Source organism: Hylobates moloch, unplaced genomic scaffold (assembly GCF_009828535.3).
Source record: "Hylobates moloch isolate HMO894 unplaced genomic scaffold, HMol_V3 SCAFFOLD_8, whole genome shotgun sequence".
Taxonomy (NCBI): domain Eukaryota; kingdom Metazoa; phylum Chordata; class Mammalia; order Primates; family Hylobatidae; genus Hylobates; species Hylobates moloch.
The window spans coordinates 96,001,449-96,028,296 of NW_026652283.1; the positions used below are offsets into that span (position 1 = coordinate 96,001,449).

The following is a 26,848-nucleotide window of genomic DNA, read 5'->3' on the forward strand; positions in this document are numbered from 1 at the left end:
TTTGATCAAGTCTAAGGTGACACTATTGTACCAGATCAGTTTGCATAACTATTGCATAACAGAGAAAATGAGTGTTGACTGACTGATTATTTTGAGATGGAGTCTCTGTGGTCTAGGCTGGAGTGCAGTGGTGCAGTCTGGGCTCACTGCAACCTCTGCTTCCCAGGTTCAGGTGATTCTCCTGCCTCAGCCTCCCAAGTAGCTGGGATTACAGGCGCCTACCACCACACCTGGCTAATTTTTGTATTTTTAGTAGAAATGGGGTTTCACCATTTTGACCAGACTGGTCTTGAACTCCTGACCTCAAGTGATCCACCCACCTTGGCTTCTGAAAGTGTTGGGATTACAGGCGTGAGCCACCGCGCACCTGCCCTGGCCTGATTCTTGATGTTTTCCTTTGGTGCTTAGAAATGTCAGGTGTGACCGACTCCCCTGCCCCACACCTACCCGCATCCGCTTGATGCCTGCACGGGTAACCTGCTGGCAGTCGTACAGCTCAAGGCGCTCCAGGCCTCGGCAGTTCTCTAGGTGTTCCAGGGCCACATCAGTGATGAGAAGGCAGTTGTCCAACTCCAGTACCCGCAGCCTCTCATGGCCACAGGTGCTGTTGCTCAGGTGCAGGATCCCATCATCTGTGATGAGTTCACAGTGGGACAGGCTCTGGAACAGAGAGACATGAGTAAATGTTTGCAGGACCCTTATTCCAAGGCTCAAGTCCTAAAAAAAGCTGGAAGCTAGCCTTTTTGCCCTTCTGCAATGGGATGACACAGCAAGAATGCCCTCAGCAGATGCCAGCCCCTGGACTTCGCAGCCTTCAGAACTATGAGAAGTTTCTGTTCATTACAAATTATCCAGTCTGTGGTAGCAGCACAAAACAGACTGAGACATTTAATCAGGCAGTGAGGACCAAACACAAAGCCTTGGGGCCCTTTGGTTATGGGTTTGCTACACTGGGAGCGGCTTCTCTCTCCTAATTGTGTAAAGATGGAAATAAAATTTTCAGGGGAAATTTCAGAGTTTACCCCCTTGAGAGCAGTTTTATTGGCCAGTTCTCCATTTGAGGGGATGCCAGTGAAATCAACGCATCTAATGTCCTTGTTCATTTAGAAAATTGCACAAATAGCTGTGACCCAGAGATGTACTGAGCATCTTTGAAGGTTATAATCAAATAGACCTTGAAGAGTGTGATCTGACATTACTGACTTCTCTTGGGTAAACAGTAACGGTTGCAAAAGATAAATTCAGATGAATATTATATAGCCAAATGACATTTATGTAATTCTCTTAAGTTCTCTATACCAAAAACAGTTTCAGACCTGACGGTTTCCCCCAATGCATATCAAATGTAAGATTCACCCCACCATAAAAACTAGAGAGGCAAAAGTACTGTATCAATGTCCCATTTGTTCATTTGTTCCTTCAAATATATGAGCTCCAACTCTGTCCCAGCCCCCAAGTGTGCAATGATGAGTAAAAACATACTTTTCTGCACTGGCAGAGCCCAGACTGGAGAGTCTATAAAATCAAATAATAATCTTTTATACTGAAGCTGAGGTGCTTTGAGAGCATATGACAGCAGGATTTGTCCTGGGGAAGAGACCACCGAGTTGATATTTGAAGGATTAGGAGCTAATCCTAGGAAAGACAGCAAAGAGTTTGTTGTGTGCAAGGCCCAGGGGTAGCAGGAGAACGGCAAGTACTGTTTAGGAAGAAGGTCAACATATAATAGGTGGGAAATAACCGCACATAGATGCAGATGGAATTGGGGAGGTAAGGGCCAGATCACAGAGTTGTGTAGGTTATGTAAAGAAATTTAGTTCTGATTCCAAGGTCAGTGGGAAGAGTTGTAAGGAGAATGTGATGTTACAACTGTTTTTCAAAAAAGACGGAAAATAAGTGTTGGTGAGGATGTGGAGCAATTGGAAGTCTCATATGCTGCAGGGGTTATTTCGATGTTTCTGACTGAAATGCATACACATGTGTTAACCAAAAAACATAGGAATACTGGCTGTAATAGCCCCAAACTAGAAGCAGTACTCAAATATTCAAAAGTAGAGAAAGGATAAATAAATCACAGTGTACCCATTTTATAAAGCAGTGAGAATGAACAATATACAACTACATGTAACAATATGCATAAGGAAACCAGATGAGTATACATGATGATTCTATTCATATCATCTAAATAAAATACAAAAAGAGGCAAAACTAATATATGCTATTTGGAAGTCACGACTTTTGGGGGATCAGTGATTGAAAGGGAGCAGAAAGGTCTTTCCGGGGTCATGATAATGTTGACCTTTGATCGGGGTGTATTCAGTTTATGGAAATGCATTGATCTATACACCAGTGATAAATGTACTTTTCTACATGTATATTTTACTTCAGGAAAGTTAAAATTTGAAAAACCACTCTGACTGCCAAATTTTTTAGTGCGAAAGTGGATACAGTTTACATACTGCAGTCTATGAAGCAAGGAAATGTCTGAGAGTTTGGACTTAACAAGTCCTGGCAGAGGAGACCTGAGTGGATGGGTGTAAGGTATTCCTGCAGAATAAGAAATCTAAGACATTGCAGTACTGGTTGTAACAGCCCCAAACTAGAAACTACTACTAGAAACTAGAACTACTGGCTATGTAACTAGGCAGCAGAGTACCACCTCGAGGGAAGGGAAGCTAGAGGAGAGGAATTCTGTTGGACCTTGATGCTTGAAAGATTCTTCTCTGAGCTTGATCTTAACAATGTGGAATATATTTCCTTTCTCATGAATCGAATCACTCTACATGGTTTACATCAAATAGTATTTATGTAATCAATGCTGTTCATTGGTTTTTAGCTTTTAGAATTGACTTAAGAGTAAAGCCAGAAAACTGGTTCTTTAGGAGGCTGTTTAAAATTGGTAAATCAAAAAATAGAAGTTTGATTACTTACAATAAAATGGAATGAGAAAAAAGTGTCTGTGTATGTATATATTTCATTTTCTTTTTTTTAAATTTTTATTTTTTTTTTTGAGATGGAGTTTTGCTCTCGTTGCCCAGGCTGGAGTGCAATGGCGCAATCTCGGCTCAATGCAACCTCCACCTCCCAGGTTCAAGCGGTTCTCCTGCCTCAGCCATGCATGCGCCACCATGCCTGGCTAATTTTGTATTTTTAGTAGAGGCGGCGTTTCTCCGTGTTGGTCAGGCTGGTCTCGAACTCCCGACCTCAAGTGATCCAGCCGCCTCAGCCTCCCAAAGTGTTGAGATTACAGGCGTCAGCCACCGTGCCCAGCCAATTTCATTTTATTTACATATGGATTCACACATATATACATGTATATTTACAAATACAGATTGGAGAAAGATGATGGCGGTGGTGTATGAATGTCAGTTTCTCCATTGTTTTAATATAGGGAAATTCAGAAATGAAGAAGTTAGCAGTAACATATGAGACTGAGGAGATACTGTTATATTAATTGAAAAACTTATGTACTGGCATATTCAAGTATTCATAGAAATGTTTAAAAACTGATTTAAGGAAAATCAGAGGGTGCTTGACCTGTTCCAAGTTAACAGGAAAATCCACTGCCAACATGGTTCACACAGCAGTGGGGCCTTCTGTATTAACACTAACAATGTAGTCAAATAGTCAAAGCTGTCTGGTTCGGGCCAATTCTGCAGAGTAAGTGTCATTATTCCCTTTTTACAGATGACAGCATTGTGGCTCAAAGTTGAGACTTGCCAGTTATACCCAGCTCAGGCTGGCCTTAAAGCCTTTTCTCCTGTCATGCACTGTCACTCATCCCTAGCAGGAGTGATGCATTCTGGAAGTGAGCAGCTTATATCACATTACTGACTCAGAGGTGGTTAGGGGCGTGGGGCAGAAGATGCAGAATGGGAGGTGGAATTGCTTTTAATTGCCATCAGCAGGTATCTTCTGCTCCCATGGATGTGGTGTGGATATGTGTGCATGAAAAAAGACAGGGAGGAGAGGGACAGAGAAAGACAATCACTTTTCATTGCACAAAGAATGTCTCAAAAAGGACAGAAACTGGCCATAGTGATAGTTATCCCTGTGTAGAGAACATGGCAACTGGGGATTTTTCTCATATTCCTAGTACTTTTTTTTTTTTTTTTTTTTGATGGAGTTTTGCTCTTGTTGCCCAGGCTGGAGTGCAATGGCGAGATCTCAGCTCACAGCCATCTCCCCCTCCCAGTTTCAAGCAATTCTTCTGCCTCAGCCTCCCCAGTAGCTGGGATTATAGGCATGTGCCACCATGCCCGGCTAATTTTTTGTATTTTTAGTAGAGACAGGGTTTCTTCATGTTGGTTAGGCTGGTCTCGAACTCCCGACCTCAGGCAATCCGCCTGCCTCGGCCTCCCAAAGTGCTGGGGATTACAGGCATGAGCCACCACGGCCGGCCTGGTACTTTTTAAAGTAACTTTTTCTTTTTTTTTTTTTTGAGACAGAGTCTCACTGTGTCGCCAGGCTGGAGTGCAGTGGTGTGATCTTGGCTCACTGCAACCTCTACCTCCCGGGTTCAAGTGATTCCCGTCTCAGCCTCCAGAGTAGCTGGGACTACAGGTGTGTGCCACTACGCCCAGCTAATTTTGGTGGTAGAGATGGGGTTTCACCATCTTGGCCAGGATGGTCTCAATCTCCTGACCTTGTGATCTGGCTGCCTCAGCGTCCCAAAGTGCTAGGATTACAGGTGTTAGCCACCATGCCCGGCCCTCTTTTGAATTTTGTCAAATTCTTTTTCTGCATCAGTTGATGTGATCACGTAATTTTTCTTCTTTAGTTAACATGGTTGATTACATAAGTCAGTTTTCAAATATTAAACTACACTTGGGTCTCTGGAGTAAACCCTGCTTGGCCATGGTATTATAATTATTTCTATATATTGCTACATTCTATTTGCTAATATTTTGTTGCAGATACTTGCTTCTATGTTTATGAGGAATATCAGTCTGTAGGTTTTTTTTTTTTTTTTGGTACAATTTTTGGTTGGTTTTGATAACAGGGTATTACTGGCCTTGTTAAAAAAAAAAAAGTTGTTTTGGGAGGCCGAGGCAGGTGGATCACTTGAGGTCAGGAGTTCGAGACCAGCCAGGCCAACATGGTGAAACCCTGTCTCTACTAAAAATACAAAAATTCGCTGGGCGTGGTGGTGCATGCCTGTAATCCCAGCTACTCGGGAAGATGAGGCAGGAGAATAGCTTGAACCAAGGAGGCAGAGGTTGCAGTGAGCCGAGGTCGCGCCACTGCAGTCCAGCCTGGGTGACAGAGCAAGACTCTGTCTCAAAATAAAAAAAGAGTTGTAAAATGTTTTACTGTCTTATTTCCTAAAACAGAGTGTATAGAATTGATGTTAATTCAGGTCAGGTGCAGTAGCTCACACCTGTAATCCCAGCACTTTGGGAGGCCGAGGCAGGCAGATCACCTGAGGTCAGGAGTTCGAGACCAGCCTGGCCAACGTGGTGAAACCCCGTCGCTACTAAAAATACAAAAATTAGCCAGGTGTGGTGGCGCATGCCTATAATCCCCCCGCAAGGCTGAGGAGGAGAATTGCTTGAACCTGGGAGGTGGAGGTTGCAGCGAGCTCAGATTGTGCCACTGCTTTCCACCCTGGGTGATAGAGTGAGACCCTGTTTCAAAAAAAAAGATGTTCATTCCTTAAATGTTTGGTAGAGTTCCCCAACAAAACCATCTGGATCTGGACATTTCTCTTTTGGGAATCTTAAAATTGCAAACTCAATGAAAGCAGTAATCAAATATTTAGATACCTTGCCTCCCAAGTTAGCCCTGTTAATAGATTTTTGAAATCAAGAGAGATGATACCTTACAGAAAGAGAACCCAAACAGCTTCTTGCTGTGGTGGGAGGGCTCTTTCATCTTTAACAGGTGAATAATGTCAGAAAAACTCAGACTCACCAGGGCTTGCAGTTTAGGACAGTGAATGGAGAGCTGGATGAGTGTGCTGTCGGTTATCTGGAGAGAAACACGCTGTGTCAGTGTGGCTTCTACACCAGAACTTAATACCTAATCCTGGCTTCTCTTGAACATGAGAATCAAAAGGTGTAAAAGAGAATTAAAAACTCATCTCAAACACTCTGGGGCTGGGAGCTCCTCTCTTCACCAGCACTCTAAAATCTGCCCGCTTCTAGAGATGCAAAACTGTTCTTTGGTCCCTCTTCTGGTGCCCCAAGGAGGCTTGGGGCAAGGGACAAAGAGGGAGTGGGCAAGGAGTGTTCCCAGGATTCTCCTCTTTGGAGTCACCCCATCACTGGACATGCAAGCTTATTTTATAGAGCTATCCTGAACTTCTCTTCTGTAGTTCTGTCTGATGACTGAGAATGGCCAAAAGCTCACACATCCACTGCCATGGCCTTCACAGGTTTCCAAGCCCTGCCACTGAGGTTGATCAAGGAGGGTCAGGATGATAGCGAGTCAGTGTCTCTGGCTGTGCTGCACTGGCCAGCAGTGACTAAGGAGCAGGCTGCCCTGCAGGGCTGTCAGGAGTCCACTTACCAGGATGCATTCTTCAAGATCCATCTTCTCCAATTCGTGGCAATTCTGGAAGATTCCACAAGACACACCCCACATGTGAGTCAGTGGTGACAGCAACAATGGTGGCTTGCCCTATCCCTCTGAGTATTGGCCCAGTGTCCTTGTTCTCTTCTATTAAGAAGTATGCCCTGTTCCTAAAGCTACCCAATAAACCAGCACTTCTGAGCAGCTGCCTTTTGAGTTACAGTGCTTTGGAACTGGGAATAGGGCTGCCTCTGACTGCATTTCTTTCTCTCAACTTGGAAAGAGAGTTGTCTACAACCTTCCCAGTGGCTCGCAGACATCAGCAGGTAAATTTTAGCCATAGCCTAGACTCTGGGAGGGCATGGGGATGAGGCACTAAGCCACACTGTGGGGGTTGGGTGGAGGTAGCCAAGTGTATCAGCAGCCCCAGGAGGACATGGGTTCCTGGCAGCAGGTCCAGAGGGACCCCAGTGGTCAGTGTTTGCAGGGCAAAGGGCAGGGTACAGCCCAGTTACGGGGAGCTGCTGAGAGGCCAAGTTGGGGTCCATATGAGGAATGAAGTCTCCTGCCAGGAGGAGGCTGGTCCCACTTGACCACGCATGAGGCCCAGACCCTTTACAGAACCCTCTATAAGACTTCCCTAGATTTCTGGCTAACTGGAAAAACTGCAATACACACCCCAAGGGTTCTACTCTACTTTGTGCCTGTCTTTTCTGAAGGTAGTCTTCTGCACACCCAAAACCACTCCAAGTCACTTTGAATTTGGGAGGTGAATTAGAGTTTGGTTGTATTCTTTAAGTCTATGCCTTACCCGAGCTAAAAGTGTAAAACCTGCGTCAGTCAAATGGGAGCATCGGGCAGCCTCCAAAATTCTGAGGAGAAAGTGGGTACAGGGGAGAAAAAGGTACCAACTAGTTAATAATGGAAACACATAACTTTATGATGCATATTTGAGTCTTTTCTGCTCTCTGACATGCTTTTGCTTCTGTTAACAGCCCTTAGGGAATGTGACCTGCCCAAAGCCCCAAAGTTCCATCCCAAACTTGGAAAGAAAATCCAAGAATCTTCCTGCTTTACCAGCATGTTGTTTTTAAATAGTAATCTAATATTTGTTTTTTGGTTTTTGTTTTGTTTTTATTTTGCAAACAGCATCTCACACTGTCACCCAGGCTGGAGTGCAGTGGAGCATCTTGGCTCACTGCAGCCTCCGCCTCCCAGGTTCAAACGATTCTCCCGTCTCAGTCTCCCAAGTAGCTGGGACTACAGGTGCCCGCCACCATGCCCAGCTAATTTTTGTATTTTTAGTAGAAACGGGATTTCATCATGTTGGCCAAGCTGGTCTGAAACTCCTGACCTCAGGTAATCCACCCACCTCGGCCTCCCAAAGTGCTGGGATTACAGGCATGAGCCACCATGCCCGGCCTTGTTCACTTTTTAAACACATTTAAAATGAACTTTTCTCAATAAAATCATCTTGAGATTTACTGCATTTATGGAAATTCCCAGGTACCCTAAAGGAAGTTTAAAAAATTTGTAGACAATGAAAAAAATTAATTCTCAATTACCCATGCTTAATAGGGATGGGTGCATGAATAACATTTCTAAGTTAAACACTCCCTTACAGCAATAATTTTGACCTCCTTTCTGGCCAGTTTTGATCACCCAAATTCCTTCTACTAAGCAGAAATATCTAAATGATATAGTACCTTCTCTACAACAGTAAGAAAAATTGGTAAAAGCAGAAATATACAATTCTTAAAAGATACAGAACTGGTGTGAGCGTGGGAATGGATCAGTTTCATTGGAAAGTAGAGATTTTTAAAAAGTATCTTTTTTTCTGCCTCTTGGATAAAGTTTAAGGTTGCTGGTTCTGAAGTCAAACTATTTTTACTATTGTTAAAATTTTAATATTCATAGCTGGTAATGATAATCTATTACTTTGAGGATCAGAATACAAATTATTGTTTTGTTTTGTTTTTTTTTTGAGATGGGGTCTCACTCTGTCGCCCAGACTAGAGTGCAGTGGCACAATCTTGGCTCACTGCAACCTCCACCTTGCGGGTTCAAGCGATTCTCCTGCCTCAGCATTCCGAGTAGCTGGAATTACAGGCACCTGCCACCAACCTGGCTAATTTTTGTATTTTTAGTAGAGACGAGGTGTCACCATGTTGGCCAGGCTGGTTTCGAATTCCTGACCTCAGGTGACCCACCCACTTCAGCATTCCAAAGTGTTGGGATTACAGGCATGAGCCACCATGCCTGGCCTAAATTATTATTTGTTAAAAACAAAACTTTTTTTCCTACTGGGGAAGAAGCTAAGTAAGAAGGTAATTGTGATATTCCCCTCATTCTGTCTGTTTGGCAGCAGTTCTGGAGGAGAAGCTCATGTCCTTTGGATGTGAGGCTATCACTCTGCTCACTATGTGCTCACTCGGGTGCTTAAAGCAATAACATGATGAGGTAAATTAGGTGGGAAACTGTGTGACATTCATTAAGAAATTAAAGTTTGGATTCACTGGTGGTAGACATTTTATACTCTCCCAGTACATCCTCCAATGAACTGGATTTATACACTGCCCCACCCCAATTTACCCAACAAAAGCCAACAACAACATAACTACTGCCTCCATCACCACTACCTGGCAAGCCTGGCCTCTCCTGCAGGAAGCCCTCTTGGTTAACTCAGCCAAACTCTGAGCTGCAAAGCAAAAAGTGCAGTGTACTCACTGCAGTCGTGGGCAGTTCAAACCCAGGGCTGTAAGAGAGGCATCTGTGAGGTTGCTGCAACCCGAAAGACAGAGAGCCTGCAGCCGGTGACAGCCCCTGCATATCTGCACCACACCTTCATCTGTGATACGCTGAGGAAAAGCAGCACAGAAAGAAAAGTCAGAGGACACCAGCAATACCGAAATGGGAGCAGCAGAAAAATATCTGCTGCTGTTCAGTTTTGGTTGCTGATTACTAGCATTTTATCCAAATAACTTCAACAAAATAAGAAGTAGAGGATAGACAGGTACTTGTGTTATTTATCTCTGCACAGCTTTAAAATATTTTAGCAATTTAGATAAGATACATGCATCCAGGAAAAAATAAAGTAAAATTTTTAAATAATATAAATGGAGAATAAAAGTTTAAAATTCCATTTCTCCCTCACTAGTCATCAAAATATAGATTTTTTCATAAAATTTATAAACTCATAATTTAAAAATCTGATTAAAGAACTTTTGAGGCTTTCCTAGTTTAAATGACAATAATATTTGATTGGATTTCTGCAGATTAATGCTTTAAATATTTACAATATACACCTATATTTATATTTCATCAAATGTTTTAGACAATAGGAAAATTAAATAAATCACAAAATTATTGATAAATACCTTAAATTCTATGAATTTGGTCATGAAGATTCAAAATAATATGTTCACTTAAACAGACTACTTGATATAGAAATAAACACGCACATCTATATTATACTTCAAGCCATCAGCGAGTGCTATCCTACACATAAGTCAAGGTCCTATTTTTGAATAGTCCTGGCCCATACGGTCAACATTTGTCCGTAAGACAGTTTCTGGTTTTTTTCCCCACCACTAGGGACTCTAAATATTTATAATATATTCATTTAAAGCTGAACGCAAGGGTTTTCCCTTACCTTCCTCAAAATCTATGTTCGCCTTGAAAACCTGGAGGATGTAGCAAGCATCCTCTTCAATTATCAACATTTACAATGGCAGTGGGGAAGGACCAATCGTTTTTCATAGGCTAATGTCCTGAAGAAAATGCCACCTTGCTCTTGCCTATGCGTTTTATTCTTTAAAGCATTTTTGCATGTGCTATTTCATTTTATCCACTGAAACAACGTGAGAGAAGTCATCATCCTCAATTTACAAGTTAAAAAAAAAAAGACACTTCATGTCTTACAACTATTTAGTGACCAATTCACTGCATTCCTCAATAGCGTCCCTAATACTCTATTCAACAAAATCAAGACCTGGTCTATATTATTTTTAGGGGAGATGTCAGTGGCTTTGTACTGAGTATGATTCCTTTTTGTTGTTGTTATTCTTCCATCTTGTGACAAATTGGTAGGTTATATAAGGACACAGGATGAAAATCAGGGTGTGGCAACACAGCCCATCTCAGGTGCCTGGGGGGCTGCAGGGAGGCCTGAGGCAGACTGCTTCGGGAGACAACATAGAGCAAACGGTGTTCAGGAGAGGCACGCTACTTACTGAGCAGGACTGCAAGTTGAGGCTCACAAGCTCATGGCAGTAATTCTGAATGTGTTTCAGAGCTTCATCTTCTAACTGAGTGGACAGAGAAAACAAAAGACGGCTGGAATCCAGGTGAGGGAATAGTGGGACACCAAGAAAAATGCAAAAGCAGCTTCCTGGATGATGTGCCCACACCTGATACATAACACAAACAGCTGTATCAACCCTCTGGTACCTGTGTGCAGCCCCTCAGGAGCAGGGCTTTCAGGCCTCGACAACCTCGTACCAGTGCCTCGATGCCATCCTTCGTGATCTGATCACACCAAGAGAGGTTCAGGTACTCCAGGTTTCGGCAGCCCTCACTGAGAGAACAAGAAACAAAAACTTATGTGCGGTCTCTCCTGTAGAGCGTTAATGACCAACTCTGAGTTTAGTACATCACAAGAAATTCAGAAGGGGAGACCATGCCTGGGACCTCTTGGAGTCACCTATTTCTTGCTGGATCCAATGTGACCATTAGGAAGGTTTCCAGAATGTTCACAGCTTTGGGTATTTCTCTTGACACAAACAATGGGCACTCTTACCTGATCCCCTTCAAGGAGCTGTTTGTAATAGACACACAGGAGGTCAGATCCAGATGTTTCAGCTTGGAACAGAATCTGCTAAGGCTATAACACGTGCTGAAAGAGAGCAGACGCACTAAAGATATTTTCAACCATGTTTCTCTCCCTTCTCTCTCCCCGTGGCTATTTGGTCACCAATTAATCTTCATTACTTACCTGTCAGTGATTTTTGTGCACCCATTGAGGTTCAAATGTTCAATGTTTCGGCAGTTCTGTGCAAAGGTCCTAAAATGAGAAAACATTTTAAAGCTCCCTGCAAGTTGCTAGACAGCCACTAGAGGGCATATGAAACCATTCACGCTTAGAACAGTGCTCCCTCAAAATTAAATCGCGTAAGAATCAGCTAGGGTTCTTGTCACAGTGCAGATTCTGATGATAGATCTAGAATGGGGCTTGACAGTCTGCAGTTTAAAGAAACTCCCAGGTGATGCCAGTGCTGCTAGTCTAGGGACCACATTTTGAGAAGCAGAGTCCTAGACCACCTATCAATCTGTTCTCCTTTACCCACAGCTTGGTGAGTCATCACCAAATCATGAGAATAGAGGCCTAGCTCCCTGCTCCCTCCGCTCTACAAAAAAATCAATTTGAAGCAAGGGGGCAAATCTTCTTGTACTGTGCCATGCTGTCATTTGCTTACCCTAGAGCCTTTCCAGAGAAACCATTTCTGGCGATTGATAGAAGACAGCAGTTAATCAGTATCAAGACCCACTCATTTTACTGGTGAGGACATTCAGTCATGAAGAGAAACTTCCTCATTGATCTGTGGGTTGGTAGCAAGGCCAGAAGCAGCACATTAAAACCCCCTATTCACCACTCACTGCTTAACATATTCAGCAAGGACTAGCTCAGGTCATCTCCATCATTCTGAAATACAGCTTTGAGATTTGCTCCTTCCAACCTGCCCTGGTACAGGTAGGGGGAACCAAGCCTGATGGACTGTCTGAGATGAAGAAATGGGGCTGAAATTCTAGGAAGACCAAGGCTGCTGGAGTTATCTGGCAAGAGCATTGGAGTAGAGAGAACGTCACAAAGAGAACTCCAGAGATCTGTGGAGGGTGCCCCTCAAGAATTAAGTACAGGCCAGGCATGGTGGCTCATGCCTGTAATCCCAGCACTTTGGGAGACCAAAGCAGGAGGATCCCTTGAGCCCAAGAGTTTGCGACCAGCCTAGGCAACATAGTGAGACTCTATCTCCAAAACAACAAAAAGAATTCAGTACCACACTGATCAATGTATGCATGTGATGAAACTACCCAAAGCCCAAGGCCAGGGAATAAGAATGAACAAAAAGCATTAAAGGAAACAGTAGCCAGAGCTCACCGAGGGCAAGGAATAGTGCCCATTTCTACCAACCAAGAGTGAAAAATGCCACAATTCTTGGGGCATTGGGTAGAGTATTGAGAATAGTCTTCCTTTAGGAGTGGCGCACAATTGGCCCTAAACACTGCTTTGGTACAACCTAACAAATCTTAAAGACAAGACCTAACAGGAACTATTCCCAATTAAGTCAACTGTATCCCAGAACAAAACCTGAGTATTTATAGGAATACAAAAATATCTGCACCCAACAAAGTAAAATTCACAATGTCTGGCACTGAACAAAAAATTATCATGTTTTCATAGAAGGAGGAAAATATATCCCCAATAAAGAGAAAAGGTAATCCACCAAAACCTACTCTAAACTGACACAAATAGCAGAAACAACAAAGGCATTAAAAGTTATAATGTTATTGCCTAGAATATATTTCTATGAAGCTAACAAACATGTTATGTAGACACATGGAAAAATAAAAGAGATCCAAGTTAAACTTTTAGATACGAAAACCGGCCAGATGCAGTGGCTTAGGCCTGTAATCCCAGCACTTTGGGAAGCCGAGGCAAGCAGATCACTTGAGGTCAGAAGTTCAAGATCAGCCTGGCCAACATGGTGAAACCCTGTCTCTACTAAAAAAATAAAAATAAAAAAATTAGCTGGTGTGGTGGCACATGCCTGTAGTTCCAGCTACTTGGGAGGCTGAGGCAGGAGAATCACTTGAACCCGGGAGGTGGAGGTTGCAGTGACCCATGATCACACCACTACACTCTAGCCTGGGCCACAGAGCGAGACTCCATCTCAAAAAAATATATATATATGAAAACCACAATGGCTGATATAAAACTTCATTGGATGAGATTAACAACAGATTAGATATGGCAGAAGAAAGGATTAGTGAACTTGAAGACATAGCAATAGCAACTATCAAAAATGAAACACAAAAACAGAAAAAGAACAGAGCATGAATGAACTGTGCGACAACTTCAAGCAACCTAATATACATGTGATTGGAATCACTAAATAAGAGAGACCGAGGAAGGAGGACAAAATACTGAAGAAATAATTGCCAAAATTTTCCCCAAACTTTATGAAAACAATAAACCCATAGACCCAAGGAACTCAAATAACCACAAGTACAAGAAACATAAAGAAAAACACAACAAGGCATATAATAACCAAATTGATCAAAACCAGTGACAGATTAGCCATGCGTGGTGGTGTGTGCCTGTAGTCCCAGCCACTTGGGAGGCTGAGGTGGGAGGATCACTTGAGCTCAGGAGGTGGAGGTTACAGTGAGCCAAGGTGGTGCCACTGCACTCCATCCTGGGTGACACAGTGAGACTCCAGAGAGAGGAAGAGAGACACAGAGAGAAATCAGTGATAGAGAAAACCCTAAAAACAGCCAGAAAACAAAGCCATGTTATGTACAGAGAATAAAACATAAGGGTGACAGCAGATCTATCACTAGTAATGAAAAAGCAATAAAACAGAGGAGCACCATCCTTAAAATACTAAAAACAAAAAACAGTCACTATAGAATTCTAGACTCAGCAATTTTTTTTTTTTTTTTTTTTTTTTTTTTTTGAGACAGAGTCTTGCTCTGTCAACCAGGCTGGAGTGCAATGGCGCAATCTCGGCTCACTGCAAGCTCCACCTCTCGGGTTGACGCCATTCTCCTGCCTCAGCCTCCCAAGTGGCTTGGACTACAGGTGCCCAGCTAATTTTTTTTTGTATTTTTAGTAGAGACGGGATTTCACCGTGTTAGCCAGGATGGTCTCGATCTCTTGCCCTCATGATCCACCCACCTCGGCCTCCCAAAGTGCTGGGATTACAGGCGTGAGCCACTGCACCCGGCCCAGCAAAAATATTTTTTTTAAGTGAAGGAAAAAATAGATTTTTTTAGACGTAGAAGAGCTGGAAGAACTAATCAGACTTGCAGTAAAAGAAATGTGGCCGGGCGCGGTGGCTTATGCTTGTAATCCCAGCACTTTGGGAGGCCGAGGCGGGCGGATCACGAGGTCAGGAGATCGAGACCACGGTGAAACCCCGTCTCTACTAAAAAAAATACAAAAAATTAGCCAGGCGTGGTGGCAGGCGCCTGTAGTCCCAGCTACTCGGAGAGGCTGAGGCAGGAGAATGGCATGAACCCGGGAGGCGGTGCTTGCAGTGAGCCAAGATTGCGCCACTGCACTCCAGCCTGGGTGACAGAGCAAGACTCCATCTCAAAAAAAAAAAAAGAAATGTAAAAAAACTTCTTTATGCAGAAAGAAAATGATACCAGATAAAAATATGTGTCTACAGAAAGCAATGACTGGACATAGCAACTACTTGGGTGTATACAACTTTTAAATTTAAATATCTTAAAAATAGGCCGGGCACTGTGGCTCATGCCTGTAATCCCAACACTTTGGGAGGCTGAGGCAAGCAGATCACTTGAGGCCAACAGGGCAAAACTCTGTCTCTACTAAAAGTACAAAAATTAGCCGGGCGGGGTTGTACATGCCTGTTGTCCCAGCTACTTGGGAGGCTGAGGCACAAGAATCACTTGAACCTGGGAGGCAGAGGTTGCACTGAGCCTAGACCATGGTATTGCACTCCAGCCTGGGTGACAAAGTGAGACTGTCTAAAATAATAATAATAATAATAATGATAATAAATCTCTTAAAAATAATTGACTGTTAAACAAAGATACTAAATCTATTATGAAGTTTATATAAGTAGAATTAAAACGTATGACAACAATAGCATAAAGACCGAGTGAGGAGAAATGGAAGTGTTATGTAATACAATATGAAGGTAGACTGTACTAAATTAAAAATGCGGTCAATAAACTCTAAAGCAACAACTAAACATATGAAGTTATAGAAATGAAGCTAAAAAAGAATATAAAATGAAATCATAAAAAACACTTAATCTTGGCCAGGCATGGTGGCTCATGCCTGTAATCTCAGCACTTTGGGAGGCTGAGGTGGGCAGATCATTTGAGGTCAGGAGTTCAAGACCAGCCTGGGCAACATGGTGAAAACCTGTCTCTACTAAAAATACACAACTTATCCAGGCAAGGTGGCCCATGCCTGTAGTCCCAGCTACTTGGGAGGCTGAGGCACGAGAATCACTTGAATCCAGGAGGCAGAGGCTGCAGTGAGTCGAGATTGTGCCAGTGCACTGCAGCCTGAACAACAGAGCAAGACCCTGTCTCAAAAAAAAAAAAAAAATCTAAAAGAAGAAAGAAAAAGAGGAAAAGGGAAAAAAGAATGTATGGGAAAAATAGAAAACAAACAGCAAGAGGGTAGATTTAAACCTAACCATAATAATCATATTAAATGCAAATGGTCTAACCCAAATTAAAAAGCAAAGATTGTCATACTGGATAAAAAGCAACACCCAGCTGGGCGCGGTGACTCACGCCTGTAATCCCAGCACTTTGGGAGGCCGAGGAAGGCGGATCACAAGGTCAGGAGATCGAGACCATCCTAGCTAACATGGTGAAACCCCATCTCTACTAAAAATATAAAAAATTAGCTGGGCGTGGTGGCACACGCCTGTAGTCCCAGCTACTCAGGAGGCTGAGAAGGAGAATGGCTTGAACTCAGGAGGCAGAGGCTGCAGTGAGCTGCACTCCACTGCACTCAAGCCTGGGTGACAGAGCGAGACTCTGTCTGGAAAAAAAAAAAAAAAAAAAAGCAACACCCAACTATAAAAAATCAACTTTAAATGTAGATACAAATAGATTAAAATAAAATGATACAAAAACATATATAATGCCAACACTAGTCAAAAGAAAGCTGGAGTGACTATATCAGACAAAGAAGATTTTATAGTAAAGAAAACTATCAGGGATAAAAGAAGGACAATCAATGAAAAAGACATAGCAATTCTAAATGTTTATATACATAATAACAGAGCTTCAAATTACATGAAGCAAGAGCTGATAGGACTGTGAGGAGAAACAGACAAATACAAAATTATAGGCAGATATTTCAATACTCCTCTCTTATTAGTTGATAAATTAGTAGTCAGAAAATTAGTAAGAATATAGAAGATCTGCTCAACACTATCAACCAACCTGACCTACTGGCATTTATAGCACACTTCATCTAACAGCAGAATATATATTCTCTTCAAGTGCACATGGGACACTTGCCAAGAGTGGCCATATTATTGGCCACAAAACAAGTCTCAATAAAATTAAAATGATTCAGGGTATAACTATGTTCTGTGATCACAACTGAGTTGAATTAGGAATCATTAACGTGCTCTTCTGGAAAATGTCCAAATATTTGGAAACTAAATAATATTGTTCTAAACAACCCATGGGTCATGGAAGAAATCAAAAGGGGAATTAGAATGCACTTCGCGTGAAAATGAAAACATAGCATATAAGAATTTGTGGCATAAATTTTCCCCAAAGTATTGACTTAGTTTATGTCATTAAACTCCCATACTAGAAAAAAAGGTCTCAAATCAATGACTTCAGCTTCCATCTTAACAAACTAGAGAAAAAACAAAAACAAAAACAAATGAAGCCCAAAGTAAGCAAAAGGAAGGAAATAATAAAGATCAGAGTGGAAATAAATGAAGTAGAAAACAGAAAAACAATGAAAAATGGGTGAAAACAAAAGCTGGTTCTTTGAGAATATCAATAAAATTGACAGACCTCTTAATAGACTGACGAGGACCAAAAAAAAAAAAAAAGACAACAATTACCAATTTCAGAAATCAGAGAGGGGATATCACTGCAGATTTTACAGATATTAAAATAAGAGGATATTATAAACAACTTAATGCTAATAAGTCCAGGAACTTAGGTGAAATGGACAAATTCCTTGAAAGACACAGACTACCAAAACTCATTTATGAAGAAATAATCTGAAGAGTTCTATACATATTAAAGAAATTGAGGCCGGCTACGGTGGCTCACACCTATAATCCCAGCACTTTGGGAGGCCGAGGCAGGCAGATCACCTGAGGTCAGGACTTCAAGACTAGCCCGGCCAACATGGTGAAACCCCCGTCTCTACTGAAAATACAAAATTAGCCAGGCATGGTGGTGGGTGCCTGTAATCCCAGCTACTTGGGAGGCTGAGGCAGGAGAATCCCTTGAGGTTGCAGTGAGCCAAGACTGTGCCATTGCACTCCAGCCTGGGCAACAGGAGTGAAACTCCATCTAAAAAAAAAAAGAAAAAAAAAGAAATTGAATTTGTAATTAAAAACCTTCCCCCCCAAAAACATGCAGAAGCAGACGGCTTCAATAGTGAATTCTACAAAACATTTTTTAAAAATACAAATTGTACATAAACACTCCTAGAATTTTTAAAAATTGTTATTTTTATTTTTTATTTATTTATTTTTGAGACGGAGTCTTGTTCTGTCGCTTGCTCATTGCAAGCTCCACCTCCCGGGTTCAGGCCATTCTCCTGCCTCAGCCTCCCGAGTAGCTGGGACTACAGGCACGTGCCACTATGCCCAGCTAATTTTTGTATTTTTAGTAGAGACGAAGTTCCGCCATGTTTTCCAGGCCGGTCTCGATCTCCTGACCTCGTGATCCACCCGCCTCGGTCTCCCAAAGTGCTGGGATTACAGGCATGAGCCACGGCGCCCCCAAATTGTTTTTATTTTTAGAGATAGGGTCTCACTCTGTCACCCAGCTTGGAGTATGGTGGTGTGATCATAGCTCACTGCAGCCTTGAACTCCTGGGCTCAAGTGATCTTCCCACTTTAGCCTCCCAAATAGCTAGGACTACAGGTATGCACCACCACACCGAGCTACTTAATTTTTTTTTAGAGATGGGGTCTTGCTGTGTTGCCCACGCTGATCTCAAAATCCTGGGCTCAAGTGATTCTCCCACCTTGGCCTCCCAAAGCACTGGGGTTATAGATGTCAGCCACTGAACACATCCCCAGAAATGTGAATAGGAGGAAATCCTTCCCAATTCACTCCACGAAGCCAGTATTACCTTGATACCTAAACCAGACAAAAGCATTATAAGAAAATAAAATCATAAGACAATATTCCTCACGACCACAAATGCAAAATTTTTTAACAAAATTGTAGCAAATAGGATCCAATAATATATAAAATAAATAATACATGGCAATTCAAGTGGTGGAGGATTGTTTAAACATGTTTAAAAGAGCCAATCTAATTCATGATTTAAAGAATTTTCTTGATTTAAGGAAAATCATTTTGTTCCATAACATTTAAAGTGAGTGTTTTTATACTTAAAAGATGTTGTGAATCAATTTTTTTTTAGCAGTGGTATAGCAGATGTTTGAATTATAAATTCTACTGCCTGCATTCACTGTATGTTGCACATTCTTACTGGAAGTCTGTGATTGCTGTACATTGTGGTAATATTTAGGTCTGCAAGAACACAAAGTGTATTCCAAGGTTATGGGGGGGTATATCCTAATTTAGCCAACCTCTTAAGCAATACTAGAGGCCATGAGGATAAAGACATGAAGGTTTTAATCATCTCTGTCTCCAGAAATCCTCAAAGCACATTTTTTTTTTTTTTTTTTTTTTTTGGGTAGAAGAGTCTCATTTTGCTGCCCACACTGGTCTCAAACTCTTGGCTTCAAGGGATCGTTCCACCTCAGCCTCCTAAAGAGCTGGGATTACAGGCATGAGCCACTGTGCCTGGCCAGTACACATCCTTAATATTGATAACATTCCCAACAGCCTGGGTGCAGTGGCTCACACCTGTAATCCCAGCACTTTGGGAGTTCAAGACGGGTGAGGTCAGGAGTTCAAGACCAGATGGCCAACATGGTGAAATCCCATCTCTACTAAAAATACAAAAATTAGCTGGGCACAGTGGGGCAGGACTGTAATCCCAGCTACTCAGGAGGCTGAGGCAGGAGAATCGCTTGAACTTGGGAGGCAGAGGTTGCAGTGAGTTGAGATCATACCAGTGCACTCCAGCCTGAGTGACAGAGCAAGACTCGGTCTCAAAAAAACAAACAAACAAACAAAACACCCCAATAAATAATGGCTATCCAGTAAGAGATGGGCAAATATTTGGTTGGATAGGATATATTGCTAACCATAATAAAATTAATGTAAAAATCACATCTCATTATGTGTAAGCAAAATTCTAGCTTATGCCAAGGAAATTTTTGAAATATTTTATCAATTACTAAAATTTATATATAAAGGTAGCTAAAATTATGAGAGGAAAACTAGGAAGATGCCGAAGTGAAGAAGGGAATAGAAAAGAGGTAGGCACTTCGTACATGTTATTTCTTGTTATGTCTATGACAGTCCTGTGGGAGCTATAACTGCCCTGACTTTGCAGAAGACAGAACTGACACTCAGCCAGGTGAAATAATTTGTCCCAAGGTCACATCCCTAACAACAGTACAGCTTGGTTTCCAACCCAGGTTTGCTATTCCAAAGTCCTGGTCCTCTCATTACTCTATGCAAATTACCACAGAAAGAATTTTAACAGAAGAAGAGCATATAATAGGCTTGGTTTATTTTTGCTGAGGAAAATGCTACAAGCTGCCATGACAGTGAGTCACTGGATTTGACTTACTTCAAGGAGGAATCCCCAACACCAATGCAGCCTCGCAAGCTGAGCTTCCTCAGGAATCCACCGCATCGCTTCGAGATATTTTCCACCACTCGACCCTTTAATCAAGAAAGTTCGGGGACAAAAAATACTGTTTTTTCATGCTGCTTATCTAACAGCAAAACAACTTGAAATCTAGGAACTGAATGTATTTTTCCAAGTGTAACAGAAAATATTTTGGAACATTCCTGTAACACCTCAGTTCTATCCTTAATGCATACAGGGGCTGCAAGCACTGAAAAATGTTCTCAATTAAAGCATTAAGTATTCTAAAACCAACCAACAAACAAAAACAAACACAAATGCAAAAACCAAAACCTGTACACTGCCTTTTGAAAGTCTTAGCCCTGGGGTTGGGCCCTCCCTACCCAGGTCACAGCTATTCCATCAATCAAAAGGCTTTTTGAGGTTAGCTGTGGGAATACCAGCCACTGAGCAGAGATCTAAGACAATGCTGCTTTAAAAAGAAAATCCTACTTGAGCTAAACATTACCACTTTAAAAGTATAACAATATATTGCAAAAGCTCCCCCTCATCCTCCTTAGCTGTCCTCTACTTAAACACATTTGCTTTGAAAAAGGAACTTTTGTTGAGTACTGGCAGAGATATTAGAGGAAGCAAAAAGAAAATGAACAATGAACAATGATTAAGCACTTCCACTTTTTAAAAAATGTTTTCTATTTCAAATCACTTTTTTTCTTTAGAGACGGGGTTGGTGTTGGGAGGTCTCGCTTCGGTGCCCAGATTAGAGTATAGTGGTGTGGTCATAGCTCACTGCAGCCTCAAACTCCTGGGCTCAAGTGATCCTCCTGCCTCAGCCTACGGAGTAGGGTAGGACTACAGGAACATGCCATGGCACCTGGTTTACTTCCACTTTTTGAGGAACAATTTCTTGTACCTATTATGGCTCATTTAATAGTCAAAAAACTTCATGCACACTCCCAAAATGGAGGTAAGAAAGAGTATGTGTGGAATACAGAAGATCCCTTAGGCCATCCTGTAGTACTACCATGCCCTGTGATTTATGTCAGTAGCAAACTACAACAACCTAATCCAAGCATGACTATTAATGACCAGACCTTCAGGAATAAAGGTCTGAGTCATTTCACCAGGTAAAGAACCATGACCAGCTGAGGTGCTTGCTGAAGGCAAAGGAATACAGAAATGCATTGTGGAAGAAGGTAGTTACAAATAATAACTACAACCTCTACCTCCACAAGGGAGGAAAAGTTCAAAGGGACAATTTGAACTTTTGATTGGTTTTGAATAATATTATCCTCATTTTATAAAACAGCAATCTTGGCACTGAACTGTGAGCATGATGAATTCACCAGGATACATCAAAACGACAGGGGCCAGGTGCAGTAGCTCACGCCTGTAATCCCTGCACTTTGGGAGGCTGAGAAGGTGATTCACTAGAGGTCAGGAGTTCGAGACCAGCCTGACCAACATGGTGAAACCCTTTCTCTACTAATGATGGGGCAGGCCTGTAGTCCTAGCTACTTAGGAGGCTGAGGTAGGAGAACCGCTTGAGCCTGGGAGACGGAGGTTGCAGTGAGCCAAGATCACGCCACTGCAGTTCAGCCTGGGTGACAGAGCAAGACTCTGTCTCATAAAAACAAACAAACAAAAAACCCCACAGGATACATATTGTTACCTAGCTAACATCTTAATTATGTTGAAAATCCAATCTTTGATACTGCTAGCATTTATTTATACTTTCTTGAGACTACCTGCATTAATAATTATTAATATTTTTTGAAGCAAAATTCCAGACAACTGTAAAATAATTCTTTGTCACCAGGGGGAAAAAGATTATGACTTAGAAATCAAAGATATATATTTAAGTACCTAATAAACAGGAAAAAAAACCCAGCTCTACACCAATGTCTACAAATGGAGCACCTAATATACTGTTCTCCATTTCAAGTTAGTAACATTTATATAAACTTTCTAGTCGTCCTTTTTTGGGGCAAAGTTCTTGTACTGGAATACAAAACTGCATAGACAATTTTCTGTTCCACTGTTTCCAACTAAGAGAGGGAAAAATGCAAATCCATTTCAGTGCAATATTCAAGCCAATGACTCTGTGTCTTATCTATTAGACAATATGTTATAGGCATGCTTTTAGAATGAAGGGCTTTAGAGAAAAATCAGCCCTAAAATGGGCTAAAGACCCTTGGAGTTATCACTTTTAGATTCACACACTACTTAGTTATTTCTCATTTTTGGCCTAGTACAATCTTCAATAACCATGAAGACACTGACAACAAAATGTCCAAGTTTTAAAGGCACAGAAAATGCCAACCCAAACTTCAGGTAAACTACACATATTCAGGAAAGAGTGATGATGAAGGAAAGGTACTGTGTGCACTTGTCACCTAGATGCTTTACTCTGCCTTTTCTTCATGTGCCAGTCATGCAACCCACCATTCAAGATACCTACAGTCTCCTCTTAGTAGGTGAGTGACCTTGGGTAAGTTACTCAACCTTTGCCTCAGTTTCTTTAATATGGTGCTTACAACAGTGTCAGGCACACAGCAAATATTATTAGTGTGTTGATCCTCATCCTTGGCAACTTCTCTTTTCTCTCAACATATCCAAAAGTTACTATTTCCTTCCCAAAGTGCATATTTTTAAGACTATTCATAAAATGCTTCCTAGGGCAAGCATCCTCCAAAGGGTCTTGTTTAAGGACTATGGCAGACCCCAAGACTGGTTCATAATCTAGGCTGGACCAAGGGGGCTAGCCCAAAAGGGAAGCTAAGTGTTATGACTAGATTGAAACTTTGGTGCCAGCTATTTTAGGTTTTCACATGCAATTCTTTATATAACTGGTAAACCATAAACTGGTTCCCCTTTGGTGGATATACTTTTAAGTATTTCTGGGATGTGTTTATATGGCAGTTAGCTGAAAGTCAGCAGTCAGCTAAAATCTTGTAATCAAATAACGCACAAGGCAATTTACTTGAAATAGTAGTACTTTTTAATATCAAAATAATTTTTTTTTTTTTGAGACAGGGCCTCACTCTGTCACCCAGGCTAGAGTGCAATGGCACAATCAGAGCTTGTTGCAACCTCTGCCTCCTGGGCTCAGGTGATCCTCCCACCTCAGCCTCCTGAGTAGCCAGGACTACAGGCATGTGCCATTGTGCCTGGCTAATTTTTGTTTTTTCATTTTTTTGTAGAGACGCAGTTTTGCTATGTTGCCCAGGCTGGTCTTGAACTCCTAGGCTCCAGTGACCTGCCCACCATGGCCTCCCACAGTGTTGGGATTTCAGGTGTGGGCCACTGCACCCAGCCTGACTTTAAAAGTTCATGGGAGGCCGAGGCAGGCGGATCACGAGGTCAGGAGATCGAGACCATCCTGACTAACACGGTGAAACCCCGTCTGTACTAAAAATACAAAAAAAAAAAAATTAGCTGGGCGTGGTGGCGGGCACCTGTAGTCCCAGCTACATGGGAGGCTGAGGCAGGAGAATCGCGTGAACCCAGGAGGTGGAGCTTGCAGTGAGCCGAGACCATGCCACTGCACTCCAGCCTGGGTGACAGAGCGAGACTCTGTCTCAAAAAACAAAACAAAAAAAAAAAAGTTCTTCATGTGCTTTCCAAAAAAGTTGTATGGTCGGAAAAGTCATCAAAATTGAGGAGACATGAAGAACCACAGAAAAAGAGAAAGTATTTTGCTCAATTTTTTCAAAACAATAACTCTCCTTTGTGGTCAGTAGAAATGACTACAATTTTTAGAAATTAAATGTCCTCCACATCATCACTAAGTAAACACAGTGAACAAAGATTTAGGTATGATCAGTTTGAAGGGCAATTATATTCACTGGCATGGAATGCTGGCATGTTTAGGTGGAGTACTACTGTAATCACTGCTGTTAAGTCTCAAAAGAGCACTAAAGAACACCTAATTCAGAAACTACAGTGTTAAGCCAGGAACTAGAGCTTATCTTTCCAGGATGGGCATGAATCCTTGAGGTCCCTGCCCCCTTCCAAGAGCAGAGCACCACAATATGATAGAAATAAGGGGTTTCCTCCTTTATTTAATAAAGGGAAATCTTCTGCTCTGCCCCATTTACTGTAAGTATTGTGCTTCACTGGTTTAAGATGAGAACCAGAGACTCTCAGGCAGTAAGTAACCTAGAGAAGGAGGTGAAGAGTCTCCACAACTGACCTAGACCATTAGTTTGTCTAGGTCAAGCCAGGTTAAGTAGCTAGCAGGAAATCGCTTAGCTCAATCCCACTGTTAAACACATTTATTTCCTTATCCAAAACAAGCAAAAAAAAAAAAACCAATATATACATCTTGGTAAAAACACATGGCATACATACTATGTGGGTAACTAAATTAAAATGCATTTCCACTACTGTAAGTTTGCTAAACTGGAAATAAATTACGTTTTATATTAGGTAGAAAATAAACTTCAGAATCTCAAGACCCTCAAACCAGCGCTTCAGACAATTCCTAAGTACAATTTTTTTTTTTATCCCCTGCCTAAACTTTCTTTTTGGTTAGAAATTTAGTATTGAATACCAAAGTTGTTTTAACATAAACTTTCCTCATTTCATCAGGTTTACCACACTTAAGGGGATATTTACATATTTACAGATAAATATATCAGAATCTTGGAATTGTATAAGACTTAATTATTACTTTATTTTATAGATAATAAAACAGAGTACTGAGAGATTATATGACTTAAGTGGCAGAGCTGGGATGACACTTTAGATCTCCAGCCTCACTCTTGGGCTTCTGCTTCTGCCATTTCTCCACTTTTGATGCTGAATTAGAATTCTCGGTGGATTTTCTAGATCAGTAAGTATTTGTTAAGTCTCTTAAGGTTAAAGCACTGAACCAGGTGATAATGATGTAGGTGTGTGGCTTTAAAAAGCTGGGTAGTAAAACTCAGACTATAAACATAAATGAGGGAAAAAAATCTGTTACTGATACAATTTAAAATGCAAGCAGGATTTTGTTTTGATGTATGCAAATCCCTTCCAGTTTTTCTTCTTTCTGTTCTACCTCAGCACTTTAATATTAGATCTAAATGCAGTAAAATAAAAAGGCAGGAAAAGAGGGAACAGCTACTCATCTTTTTAAAAAGTTTTTTGTCTAAACCAAAGCTAACTTACCTCTACATCTGTTTGAAAGTTAAAAAGATCTATTCTTTGCCAGTTGCTTCCATCCAGGGCTAAGATGTTCCAAGCCTGGAAGGTGGGAGGTAAAGGAAGAGGGATTGGGATGAAAGAAACACATTTATTGAGACTATTAAAGAAAGTCTTGATTAACCTTTATTTCCAAACTCCTATTTTTGATGTATATTAAGTTAATCATCAAATGCAAAATTATACCATTGTGTTATATTAAGTATAAAAGATAATAAAATTTTAATTTTCAGTAATTTGAACTAAAACTCATTCTAATAAAACTTGATATTTATTGATTAAAAAATCTGGTGAATACTCTACCTTGGAAATCTGTGCACATCGGCACAAAGTTACTATATCCAAGAAGGAAAATATTCTACAGAGAGAGGAAAAAAACACAAAAATGAGATGGTGTTAACATTTCAGGATAATTATAACTTGAAAGATAAACTCTAATCCGCCACCTGGATACATAAGTTTTTTCAAGATTCCTCAATCTGCAATATACAAGTGCACTATAACTTTACATCACTACAGTGAAATATTAAGTGTTTGCATGTTCAGAAGCTATTTTGGACACACAATACAAATTACCTTAGAACTCATTAAGCTTATATTTCTCTTGTTCTAAGAAATGGACACAGGAAAGACCATAATTGGTTCTATTTGAAGACCAATTCTCTAGCATAAGCCCTCTTTTGGTGGTAGATGCACTGAACAGGCTCAGATGCCTGAGCCTCAAATAACATTGTCAAAAAAAGCTTGATGACAAAGCCCATTTGGTTTGAAGTATTTGTTCGCCTGGCAGAAAGATGGAGCTCATTAGTTGGCAAAGTCTATAAGTGATCAGTTTTTCCTAAGCAAAAGCCAAGGAGCCGGAGAACATAGGAAAGACGGGGTGGGAAGGGGTGGGGGGGGAAGAAAAGCAGACAGAAGCAAACAAAATCTTGGTTGGCATCAGTAATGCCTTAGAGGAAGCAGTAGCTGCCAGCATGGTAGGGGACTGAGTGAAGCCTCGACATTCTGGCAGTCAAGGAGAGGAGCTGCTGCTGATAGTATGTGAGCAAACAGCCCTGTGCGCCTCAGCACTGCAGAGTGACAGCTGAAAACAAAGGGCAGCTTTTCTGTGAGAAGAAAAGTGGACAGGGTTGAAGTCAAGAACAAGAATAGTGCCTCAGTTTTCAGAGTCCTGGAAAGTAAATATGAGAGTCTGTGCCTCTGAGTGTGGAAGGGGGAGAGTGGTAAGATGGCAAACAGCCACCTATAATGTTCCTCAAAACTCTTCAAAGGCAACAATCAGTGGTGAGATAAAAATCCATGGACTCAGGGAAAAAGAGTAGAATCATAAAACATCAAAGTGTTGTACCCTACAATAATGCACCCACATGCAGTACCATGGGATACTGACTGCATAGATGCCATCCTACAATATAGGCTACAATCATTTTCTAGTGA

The 26,848-nt window shown here is 41.4% G+C and overlaps 1 protein-coding gene across 5 annotated transcripts in view; it reads right to left on the minus strand.

The window, feature by feature from the left end:
- The window catches only part of FBXL2 (F-box and leucine rich repeat protein 2), a 124,286-nt gene that overhangs the window by 18,255 nt on the left and 79,183 nt on the right, over window positions 1-26,848 (minus strand). For 3 of the 5 annotated variants that reach the window (XM_058442042.1, XM_058442041.1, XM_032162194.2), the window contains exons 3-14: window positions 25,715-25,769; window positions 25,379-25,453; window positions 20,204-20,298; window positions 11,507-11,575; window positions 11,312-11,407; window positions 10,963-11,089; window positions 10,746-10,820; window positions 9,241-9,371; window positions 7,325-7,385; window positions 6,511-6,555; window positions 5,914-5,970; window positions 448-660 (exon numbers count right to left, since the gene is read on the minus strand). In XM_058442042.1, the coding sequence (XP_058298025.1) occupies window positions 448-660; window positions 5,914-5,970; window positions 6,511-6,555; window positions 7,325-7,385; window positions 9,241-9,371; window positions 10,746-10,820; window positions 10,963-11,089; window positions 11,312-11,407; window positions 11,507-11,575; window positions 20,204-20,298; window positions 25,379-25,453; window positions 25,715-25,769 (1,099 nt within the window). Of the gene's footprint in view, window positions 1-447; window positions 661-5,913; window positions 5,971-6,510; window positions 6,556-7,324; window positions 7,386-9,240; window positions 9,372-10,745; window positions 10,821-10,962; window positions 11,090-11,311; window positions 11,427-11,506; window positions 11,576-11,987; window positions 12,570-20,203; window positions 20,304-25,378; window positions 25,454-25,714; window positions 25,770-26,848 lie in introns of those variants that run through there. The other 2 variants (XM_058442043.1, XM_032162201.2) reach the window with 2 other exon arrangements.